Raw genomic sequence first — 12,276 nt, forward strand, 5'->3', positions numbered from 1 at the left:
TTTGACAAAAGGCTAGAATGCATTGGAAAATATACGGTTTACCTTCAAAATGCATTAGCTGCACAACCAGATGAACATTTTTCCCATTTTGTATTTCTTTGCAATTTAGTGTGTAGTGTGACATGAGACGACTAAAGATATTTATGTTAATAAAATTCATAATTACTTTACAAGAGCTTCTCTAATTGTCCGTATTACACAAACAATTGAACATTGTAACATCGTCCTGTCCTGTCCCTATACTGTATTAGTATTACACCAACAATAACTAAAAAACAATTCAATTCTATGGGGGCATATTTTTATATACAGCTTTTAGTTTAGTGTTATTGGTAAAACAAATCTAGATATTGTTCGTTGAAAAAATACTTCGGATACAGACCTTTAATTTCCTTTTTTTGTACTTGTGGGTTGTATGAATGCGAAACAGAAAAGATAGCTGCATGCCATTTCAAAGGCTGCATCCTTTGAAGGACTTGGTCTTCAGAGGCCAAGCCTTTGAAGGCCACTTAATGGAATTCCTAAATGGTCCATTCTCCGGACAATTGCCAAATTGCGTCACCGGGTGTTTCTGCCTATCGTCCTGTTGCCTAGCAACAGTGTGCGAGGAGAGCTGACACCCTGACATGTCCCTTCTTAAGGGAAAGTAAAATATGGATCCAGTCTTTAAAATTTATCGATTTATTCTTTGCTCCACAAGATGGCAGAGACGCTTCACACTCGTTGCCACAGGGTTATGTATCTCAAGCTTATCTAAGAGCATGACCAAGTTTAATAAGAAGTGGTTAAAATGTGTGAAGTTACTGATATGTAGTTAGTAATAATTCTGTTCTATTGAATTTAATTTTTTTAACAACCAGTGGTGGAATGTAACACCATATTTCAACAAGCGCTTGAGGTGCACCACACCTTTACACCTCAAACTATGTGAATTCCAGAGACATCATTAAACTACTGCCAACGATTCAAATGTTACTTTTTGCCAGAATGTATAATTTATTTAATTTATTCGATCATTTCAGGTCATAACACCCTGCCACACCCTCCTCGACATAATCTGCCTTTGGGTTGGTGACATCAATACCCAGGAGGATGAGCCTCAGGAGGATGTGGCAGATGATGAAGGGGGTTTGGAGAAAGCCAGTGCCTCTCCATAGTGAGACCAGCTATCTGCCCTGGAGGAGGTACACTCTGACCATTACTACTTGTAACAAGCGAGCTAAATAAAATCTGTAAATTACAATTTGCATGTTGTAATGCATGCTGTGATGTAAATTAAAATAAGGAGGTTAATTATTTTTTATGTCAATATTATTACCGGCATGGCAGCCATTGATTGAGTCGGCCCTGCAAACCACTTGACAGACGATGCGGTGGGCAGTGGAAACTTCAAACCAAACACTCAAGAGACCACCCCAGATGATGTTCCAGTGAGAGAGATTTCCTGTCTTCATTGAGGCAGCCCATCCACCTCCAGCAGCACCACAACAAACAAGCAAACCAAAAAAGAACCCAAGTATAGTAAAATGTAAGTTTTTGTTTGTTCTTAATCTTTTTGTTTGTTATATGTTGTAAGTACTTAGACAGACAACTGTAAATACATCAATGCAATGAACTTAAATCTTTTATTCCTTCATCAAATGACATTTCACAAAAAAGTAAATCCATATTATTTCTCTGCCAATGTTTCGAGTAGACCAAAGAGTCTATTCATCCTCTCCCTGCTCTCTTGTGCTCTTCTCTCGTCTGCCTCTCTTTGGTATCTAATTTCTTCCTTGACAAACTCCATTAACAATTCCTCTCTGTCCCGCTTCCTCTTTTTTTCTGGTGTTGAGGGTTCCTTCACATTTTCCTCACCCACTGCTGAACTCGGGCCTGGTGTGTCTTCAGGGGGGATAGAGACGATTACAGCAGAGAGGTTGGTGGAATGCATCTGTCCTAACGCCTCATCCATGAGTGCAAAATAAGGCCATGTTGTAGCAGTGGATTTACCACTCACTCCCTCGCTGGACCCTGAACTCTTGCAATCCTGAGGAATTAAACCATGCCAGTTAGCAACAAGAAAAACACCACCACCACATATCGGCTTAAACTTGATCATATGCATACTTTGTATTTCCGTTTTAAATTGTCCCACTTTTTTTTGGCCTGCATGGGAGTAATCTTCCTGTGCAGGTCCATTTGCTCCAAAATGGTCCTAAACCAAGAGAAAAGGTGAACAATGAACAAACGTGTCAATATAGATATCATATAAAGGAACGCATGCACGTACACAAGTTAAAAGTGCCTTGTGTACTGTTGCTGTATTTGCATTGAGTGACGGTCAAATGAAGAAATTATAAACGGATTGTTCCCTTACCCCCAAGCCACAGCCGCAGAATATTTGGCCCCCGTGAACATACATGCATGATCTTGCCTCAGTTTAATGAACTGGGCAGTTTGCTGGGTGCTCCCTAAAACAAGGCAAAATGTTAGTGCAACTTTGCATCACAAAACTGAACAGAAGCAAAAATGAGTGCAGTTGAGTTAAAACAAACTGTTTGCTTCTTAGCACCCTAAAATCAAATCAAATGTGAGCACAACATTTGCCTTACAAGAACAAAGAAATGCAGCAGTGCGGTGGACTAAAAAATTAACAAAATGATTATTTAAAAACAGAGGATATTTAAACACGGACTTACATTTCACCTGATATAGTTCTTCACTCTTTGTACTATAACCCGGCATTGTTATTAATTACTTGCTGGATCCCAATATTAAGGCTGTGTCCTCCGAAGGCCACATTCGAAGGCCAATTACATCACCGTGGCGAAGGCTATCCCGGTTCGAAGGTTCCTTCGAATGCGACCTCCGAACGCGTCCTTTGTTTCCGTGAGATGGCTCCTTCCGATGAATCCTTCACGGCCTCTGCTATCCCAAGATTCACTGCGCACCAGCTGATTGTTGCTAAGCGACAGGGCCGGTAGGCTGAAAAACCCGGTGACGCAATCCTCCGAAGGCTAGACTGTCCCATTAGGAATAACACTGATCGGCCCTCGTGGCCATCTGGCTTGGCCTCCGAAGTCCGGGTCCTTTGGAAGACGGCGCCACAAGATCCGACAGGCGGATGACCTCAAAGTACCGCATAAGCAATCCCTCTCGCGGTACTTTGTTGTCATCTGCGTCTGCTTGTCAGTTCTTGCAACGCCCGCCCCCTTTTGGTAAACGCGACATCAGCCAAAGCGCTTTCAAAGCAAAATGGCGAACATCAACGGGGAGCTGTATTAGCGTTATTATTGGTCAGAAGGCCTGTCAATCATACTCCCGGATGCAGCCATCGTTTCAGTTTGACATTGACATTCAACCCACAAGAATAAAACAGGAAAGAGGAGGTCTGTATCAAAAGTTTCACTTGCGACTATGTAATTTTTTACAGTTAATGCTATATAAATTTGTATGCCCATAACACTAAACTATAAGTCACGCATTTGGAGGCCTCATTTGGAAGGAGCCTTCGACAGTATTGTCCCATTGGGATGCAGTCGCTGTTCCTTCTCTGTAGTGCTGCCTATCTCTGAAACATATCACAGGGGAACATATTATATATTTGACAAAGCTAACAAATGTAAAACCAATTTGATATTACCTCGTTTAATGGTGATTTTGTTTGTGTGACCATAAATATTAGTGAGTCACACACTTGGTCGAGTAAAGAGTTGTAAAGATAACATGAAATATATCACATACCCCCTCTACAAACTTAAATGTCAATAACAGTAACAGCACAGTTACTGTTAGTTAATGCTGAGAAGGACAATTCTTTTGGGTAAGGGAGACATGTCAATACAGTCAGGTAGAAAAATATAAGATAAGTAAACGTCTACTATATGGCATTTCTCTCCTGTTAATTTCAAATCGCCGTCAAACTAATGCATGTCAAATCATGCAAATGTCGTGGCTTCGGCTACAGCACTTTGAAGTACACTATGAAAAGCTAAATTAGGCATTTATTTCCTTAAGGCGCTTTTACTACCTGATCTAACCCATAAACAAATGGAAGATTTAGTCACACCGAGTAATATTTTATGACTACAGATGATCTGACAAGAATATTTTCAGTGTACTTTGAAAGAGAGAAACAAGGTGATTTGTTTGTTGCTTTCGTAGTCATTGCCAACAGAAAAATGTTTCACATCCACACCCAGAAACACCAATTTGTGGCTTTTTAAAGTGAAACTAAAACCAAGTCTTTACAAGTTGGGACCCCAAGTGAGACATTGTCTAGCCACGATATGGTTAAAGTTTCCCAGCAAGTTATTTCCTGAGTCATATAACCGATTATTTATCTCTACACTGTATTTCAGTGTGCATTTTTTTGGTGGAATAGCTACACAGCCAATGCTTACAAGAGTCTGTTTCAGGGCCCTCCCTTTTGTTTGGATGGCAGATGACTTCTTCCTACAGCTCTCTTTCCTCCACCAAGACCATGTATGGTCAGGGACTAACCATAAGAGTTGGCTGGGAGGGACAACTGGGAGCAGTCATTGCCCCAGTGGTAAAATTAACTGGACAATAATATTTTTTTTGAGGACCGGCATAATCATTGCTGAACAGGAATGAAAAACAGTGGACGGGTAATATTTCCACAATCAACAAGTGGGTTTTAAAGGCTCACAGACTGTATTTATGTAATAGTAACTTCATGAGCTAGAGAGACGGAAAATGGTGACTTGGTTTATTTTAAACAATGCATAACACGTTTCTTTACAAAGTACTTGTAATTTCATTCGGTAATAAGCTTTGTAGTTATATACATATTTATGAATGTGTTTAATAACGCGTTCTCTGATACCAAGATTCACAGAATGGTTATCTTTTCAACAGAATATTAAAGGGGCACAAGTTATTTTATTAAGATTATAATTCGTTTTTTGGCATCAGCAGCTATCTATTAACATGCAATATAATCGTTGTGCACCCTAGATAGTCTGCAGATAAGAACCAAAAATACTCCATCCATGGCATCTCCACATGACTTGATCCTCATGGACAGCGACGTGACAAACCAGAAAGCTCTTATTAACATGAACACAGCTGTCTTGCACTGCAGCGACGCGACGTGATGGCTCCTATGCTCGCTTTCACGAGACTGTTTGTTAAACACTCTGTCCGCTTGCAGTGTGTTTGCACTGTAGATTTCTATGTTAATTTAAATGAAAGCGTTTTAATTTTGACGCGTGACGCGCCTGCAGCACACACGTGTCCGATCTGTGTGTGAATCCGCTCCGCGGTTTCCATCTTACGCATTGGCTCCAGGCAGTGGCGCAGTACTGTATCATGTTACCGTCATCGGTCCTCTCCTCCCCCTGCCGCCATTTCACATGATCGAGACTCATTATACTTTAACTTAACGTTACCGTGTCATGGTGGAACAGAGTCCCGCTGAAAATAACCACAGAACGGATGAGCTTACATTTTATATTGCCTCTTTACAGACAAAACTTATTTACTTAAAAATTGTTGTGCTGATAAAATAGACTATAACTTAGTAACAATAATAATTCTAAACAATTCCATGCATTTGTGTGCCAAATAACAAGGCATGTTCCACTATTATAGCAGAAACACTTTTTAGAAATGACTTTTGGCCGACATACACAATACACATACACATACAATTGAAATACACTTTATTGGCCCCCAAAAACAAATTCAACGGTTCAAAAAGTAAAATAAAAAGAATAACAATACCCATTCATCTCTTTTATTGAAATAGTAATAAAAGATTTATTAAAACGATTATACCTACACATTGGGAATCTGTATCTTCTTCCAAGGTCATAATTAAAGCAGTAATACAAATGCTTAGTTCTGTTAATATCTGGGTTAGTATGCCTATACTTATTTTATTTTACTTAGAAGTAGGCCCATTGAATGCTATTGTAAGCTTTCTCGGGGCAAGCAAGGTTTCTTTTTTCTTTACAATGGAGTATTGACTCGTTTGATCAGTCTGATATAGTTTTATTTACAAAAACGAATAAATAGAGGCCGTCTTTAGTCCCTCGTGTGGTCTTGAAAGGTACCTGCAGAAATGACATCCACATATTATGCATTTTAAAATTCTTCTGTACTATTTCACTGCAAACATAGACACGTCGTACTTCTATAGATATGTGCAACCGACATTTTAAAAATAGTTTTGAGATTAAATAAATAAATAAAAAAAACATAAAAGAATCAAATGACGAATAAAAGAGGAAAAGTTTTAGTGTAATTTGCAGTGATTTATTCATGTAGGAAATATTTGCTGTGCACTTTTGACATGATACAGTAATAAGGTGCATGAAGAAAAATTTAGAAAAAGACAGTGGCGGCTGGTGAAAAATATTCTCGGTGGGGCTGTGCCATACTTTTTTGTTTCCGTAACCATCGCAATAAAATTTAACACAAACTGCAGGACAGCAGTGCTCAGTGAAATAGTCAGTAATTATTTAATGCCAATATTAAAAAGTTGAGGCATTCGTACACAAAAACATAAACATCATGATGCACAAACACAAGCCTTTTATTTGCATTTAAACTGAACTTGTAAACAATTGACTATTTCTACATATAAGTAACATCTTTTGGAAAGGCTGTTGGTGCCATTGGTAGTAAATAGGCAACACAATATGCATGCTGTCAGAACAGAGTGGAAAGTGGACAATAACATTAAATTATTATAAAGTTTATAGGAATTCTTACACTGTATAAAGGATGTATAATATAGAAATGGATATCAAGTGGCTGAACTCAAACCTTTGACTGGAAGAATAGCATAAAGTATTTTATGATCAAACTAAATGTAACTAATTGTTAATGTGCTCCAGAACTGCAACAATTGATTGATACAAAACATATATACAGTAATATTAGCAAACACACTATTAACATTTTTTAGAGTACCATATATAACTGAATGATTTTTATGCTAAGGTCAACTATATACAAAGAAACGTGTGTGTGTGTGTGAAGCTACGGGAGAAGCCGCGCATATACTGCTTCCCTTTTTCGCTAGCCTGCTGTTTGATTGAGAGGTCAGGTTGATCTGGGCCCAGCTCTTTCACCCGAACTTTCTCCGACAAAGTTCTCCTCTCAAACGGATCTTGGAGGAGAGATTTCACCGAGTTAGGGTTGGGTCTTGGAGGAGTAACGTCCGCGCTCGCCATTGTCGTTTAGTAAAAATGGCGCCCCTAGAGCCCAGTCCTTATTTTATCAGGGCTTGGGGCGATAAAATGATCGCCCTTCTTGGATTCTATTTAAGAACGCTGATTGGCTAAATTTTATGTCATACATTCATATCTTAAATTAGCAATTGGCTTAACTGCTACATAGACCCGCCTCCTTGGGGCGCTTTCTCTATCGCCCCAGAGCTGATGAAGCGGTCAGACAGGCAGAGGAAAGGTTGCAAATATGATTTTGTATCATATTTTACATGTATTACTGGGTGCATTCCATATTTAAAACACACAAATATTGACATACTGATGTTTTTCTCATTATTATTACTATTTTTGTTTTAATTGTTTTAATTTTTTTTTTTGTGGCTTAAGGGGGGCGGCGCCCTAGCGCCCTCTATTGGCCGGCCGCCACTGGAAAAAGACCTTTCGTCTGAAGATTTTAGGGCAAAGAATACTGAATGAAGTTTTTAAAAGTGTCCACAAGATGGCAGCAAATAACTTAACTTTCTTCAAAGTCTTCTGACCCAGACAGGATAGGCCTCCTACAGTAAATGAAATGTTTTGCTGTTACAAAGATTTATACAAACATGACTCTAAAACGCATACTGCATTGAATATATACTGCTCTATCTTTAATAACATAAACACATTTAAATGCTTTACTTGTGACCACACATTGTGCTTTATTTCAGCAGGAACTGTATATAGACAAATGAAATGTGTCTAGTCTTTATTAATCAAAATTTGCTCATGGAGTTTTGGCATTGGTACAATCCATTACATTTTATTGATTAGTTCAAACTAAATGTCATTGAGCATTTTGTTTCTGTAAATTAGCTGCCTGTTTTGTATGAAAGATAACTGCTGTGAAAACAATTTTAGCACACTCTAAAGATAAGCCGTAGAAATCGGGGGAACAATATGCATTTTACATTTTGCACTGCATTAAATTGCATTTTAGCATTAACGCAAATGTTTGTAAAATAAAGGAAAATGTATTGGTAATTTTCTGCCAAAAAATGTATCCATTTTTTACAGGATTTTTACAGAGTGTCACAAATTCCAGTTGCACTGAACTGAAATTGAACACGAAATTTTATAATACTGAATATATAAGAACACGATTCAGTATTTAAAAACACTGTGAATGTAGCACAGCTGTGGACACCATGTGGTCTATGAATTATTAATAGTGTTTTGATGTTTCATGCATTTACACAGATACACATTTAATGTTTTATTGAAAGGATGAAATTGATTCGGAGAATGACATGTCAGGTTTCTGCATCTTTCGTTCGTTCGTTCTTTGAGATTTGCTTATAGGGTAGGAGGGTATTTTGTTTTACTTTTCACATTACAAAGGTAATGTACCTAAGCAAGACTGTTAGTGAGATACATGCTCTCTGGTCAGCATCTCGACTGAACTCTTTTGTTAACCTCATCAACAGAGTAGGAAACCTTAGGGTCGGCAGTTGATCAGAATAAATTGTGTAACTACATTATTGGTTTTACCACTAGGTAATGTCAAACCCTTAGTTAGGGTAGCGGCTGTGGCCACTTTGTACATCCGTCCCAAGCTACCCCCTTTACTTTTTCTGTACGAGTTTTAGCTCATAATTAAAAATAAAACACAGGAACACCACAAAACCTTGACAGAGTTGATTTTGTAGTCTGGCTTTTTATGGTTTTATACTGGTCAGTGCAGGTTTTTGTGGATCTAGTTCGTCTTAGATAATGTTAGCCGTGTAGAAAAAGTATATAGTCATTGGCAAGTGTGGCAGTCAGAGTCTGATCACTATAGAAATCAAAGACTCAAATAGCAAGAATAGAAGAACCCTAAAACTTGTAAAATGGCTGCAGTCTGTCTAAGTCCTATGAAGAGAGATGCATGTTAGGACAGAGTCCGAGTTTGCAGCATTCCTGTAGCCTGTATGTAAAAATTCTTAAGTCGTGTAAGGGAGATCTACATACAGTAGCAGTATGTTTGGCCACCAGCAATGATAACTAAATAAATACACAAAGGGGTGGTTTCCCCGATAGGGATTATGATGTATTTTAAGATATCTCTGTGCATTTATTTTACTCTAGGACTAGTCAAATCCCTGGAAACTGCTCCTAAAAGAATAATTTCACTGGCACTGCTTCTGTCTGATCCGGTGTGTGCAGTCTTAACCTATGTAACTGGGATTTAGTGGTTAAAGCAGTGTTATGCTTATGCTGCTGGGCCAGCAGACTTCTGGTTCACTGTTTATTTGTCTTTGGGGAAGTAAGTTATTTTGATAAATCCTCACTGGGACCTTTGGAGGTTGTGATCAGCAGAAGAATGTTTAAAGCTATAGTTCGTCCAAAAAAGAACATTCTATCATCATTTACTCACTTTCAGATTGTTCCAAACCTGTATACATTTCTATGTTCTGGTAAACATAAAGGAAGATATTTGGAAGAATGCCAGTAACCAAACAGATCTCATCCCCCATTGTACACTGTAAAATATTGCAGCAGGTTTGCCAGAAACTTACTGTAGATTTAATTTGTTTTAAACATAAACTTATTTATTTATTTCATAAAACAAGTCACTTTACTCGTTATGTAAATGTATCATCATTTAATTTAAGAAGAAGTTAAGAAGTTAAGTTAAGAAAAGTTTTAAATACAAGACACATGAGTGCCAGTGATGAGACCAGTTTCTTCTTGCTTATCTTGAATCTCTAAGGGTTTTAATATTGATTAAAGTAAAGTATAATCGAACTGAAAACAACAGGAAAGTAGTTTTAAGTAGTAAATAAATCTACAGTAAATACTGGCAAACCTGCTCCAAAACTACAGCAAAGTTTTACAGTGTAGGCTATTTGTTTTCCCTACTATGGCAGTAAATGGGGTTTGAGATCTGTATGGTTTCTCATGGTCGGAGAGTCCTTCAGGTGCCTCGATACAATCCTGTCTCGATGTTTACAGACAATTCCTTGAACTTCATGGCTTGGTTTGTGCTCTGACATGCACTGTCCCGGCGGCTCGCATTCTAAACAGAGAATTATCGCCATCTGCTGGAGGTTGAGAATCAGATTTTTTTCTGCCTCAAAACATTTCAGGATACACAAAAAGCAGTTTCTGGTGTTCACTGGCAGTCTTTTAACTATATTGATGCATCTGGTAAAATTGATACCATGCTGAAGAACTTAAGTGACAGAACTAACGGGTCCTGCTAAAACAAAATATAGACCAGGAAAATGCATTTCTTTGAAACCTGTGATGCCAAATAACTATTTCTAGAAGGATTTTTAACACCTCACACAAATATGTTTTTAAAATATGTATTTAATTCCATTCAAATTATTAGTATTTTATTAATAACAAATGTATTTATAACCTCCCCCTCTCTCTTTGTAATCAAACTTTGTTCATTCATTAGTTATTGAAAATATTCCAATAGGTGATACTTTGCCCGAACTCCCTCTAGCTCAACTTTTTTGTTGTTGTTGTAAGTCCACCTTTGTGTAGAGTCAATTGCATTGCTTTGTGGAACCTGGAACCATCTGGGGGTCTCCCAGTTTTTGAACCACTTCTTTGGTACATCACACAGCGGTAATGATATATGAGATTTGGGAGGGTTATTTACACATTTTACTCCTGTGAATGTTTTTCATGGTTGGTTTATTTTTGAAAGCCCCATTTAGTAGGCTACATTTTGAACGTAAGAGCATTTCAACTGTTAAAATAGCAGGGAACGTTGAAATTAACCGGCACCCATTCACTTGCATTGGTTGTCCACACAATGCTGTTTGGTTACCAACTTGGTCCTCGATTTCAACAATACACTTTCTCCGCTCTCAAATGTGTCTGTTAGGTCAGATCCACAAAGGGCAACTCAGTTTCCCTTCAAATGATCAAATACTATAACCCAGGAACAATGTTCTAGTCATGTAGCAGGGAAGAGGAAGTGAAGCTAACAAAGCACCTTTTTCTGTTCCAAACAAACAGCCCTCCCACTGTAACCGGCTCTTAGCGCACTTACATCATCTGTGCGTGATGTCACAGTGGATGCGTTGGATGATCTTGGGCTAAAGCGAATGACCTTTCGATCCACAGACTGACAGTCCACTCGTGGACTTTCCATCAACTGATAAACTAAAAGATTGTTTAAAAAACAGATTGTTTTATCTCAAGTCACATACAGAGGTCAAAATTATTTGTAAGGCCTACAACGATGTTTGCCTGTTAAACTTTATTCAGTCAAACATTTGAATTTTTTTTGCAAAATGTTTATATTGAGAACTTTCTTTATATATAGATTAAATTCCTCACAAACAGTAATTCATAGTGTTATGTTGAGTTAGATACAAATAAATGGTGTTTCGTCCCGTGTGTGGTGTCACTGACCTAACATGACCTCATTCACTTGTGTGTGATTTAGGGTTATTGCATGAGTTTGTCAAAACCCGTCAGTGAGTCTAAACACAGATGGAAATAAACTTTAATCTTATGTTGTGTAGCTACGGAACATCTGCACAGACCTACAGTAGTCTTACCTCAAGCGTTGACGTGCCGGAGCAAGCATTAGGTCATAAAACTAGATATTTGTCTACCATTACACTTTTCCTGTCAAGAGTGTCCTTGGTGAATTCTGTCCAGCTTGAATGTTGCCCAGGGTCCCTTGGGCTTTGTTAGGTAGCAACAGCTGCTGCTATGGATAAATTGTAATCCAATCCACAGACCAAAGCACTCCAATAGTGCCATGTGGGACCCCAAGACCGCAGAGACTCACAGGCCTATTATTATAGCACTGATGAGGTGATTGTGGATAAATAAGAGCTAAATAAATGGGGATGGAAGGACGGAAGCAGAAGAGTTGAGAGAGAAAAGAGAGAGAAAGGTTCAGTAACATTTAGAGAAGATGTTTTTTGTGTCATGGCATAGATCGGTGATGACCCAAATAATTACTGCTAACTAGATTCTGCTTGCACACCCTATTGCCCTTTAATGCAAATACATCAGTTTATCACATCTGATGAACGACAGCTTGTTCCGAGAGAGTCTTCTGTTCTACATGGACACTTGTGTCCATCATTCCCCAGGTGAG

General features: G+C 38.3%; 1 protein-coding gene across 1 annotated transcript; it reads right to left on the reverse strand.

Annotated features, from left to right (window-relative positions):
• Positions 1-400: 400 nt before the first annotated feature.
• Positions 401-4,040, reverse strand: LOC306896343 (uncharacterized protein). The gene is made up of 4 exons (XM_079460242.1): positions 2,682-4,040; positions 2,360-2,453; positions 2,110-2,197; positions 401-2,029 (listed from the first exon to the last, which is right to left on the reverse strand). Exons 1-4 carry the CDS (start codon positions 2,725-2,727, stop codon positions 1,670-1,672), a joined length of 588 nt encoding a protein of 195 aa, XP_079316368.1. The 5' UTR covers positions 2,728-4,040; the 3' UTR covers positions 401-1,669.
• Between the last annotated feature and the right edge of the window lie 8,236 nt (positions 4,041-12,276).

This window comes from Barbatula barbatula, assembly GCF_947034865.1.
Source record: "Barbatula barbatula genome assembly, chromosome: 7".
NCBI classification, from domain to species: domain Eukaryota; kingdom Metazoa; phylum Chordata; class Actinopteri; order Cypriniformes; family Nemacheilidae; genus Barbatula; species Barbatula barbatula.

Bases quoted from the DNA above. Each gene is read 5' to 3' on its own strand.
- LOC306896343 (XM_079460242.1), bottom strand. From the start codon at position 2,727: ATGCCGGGTTATAGTACAAAGAGTGAAGAACTATATCAGGTGAAAT. The intron at 2,454-2,681 runs GTAAGTCCGTGT...GCCTTGTTTTAG, and splicing joins AGAACTATATCAGGTGAAAT to GGAGCACCCAGCAAACTGCC. The intron at 2,198-2,359 runs GTAAGGGAACAA...CTCTTGGTTTAG, and splicing joins TCTGCGGCTGTGGCTTGGGG to GACCATTTTGGAGCAAATGG.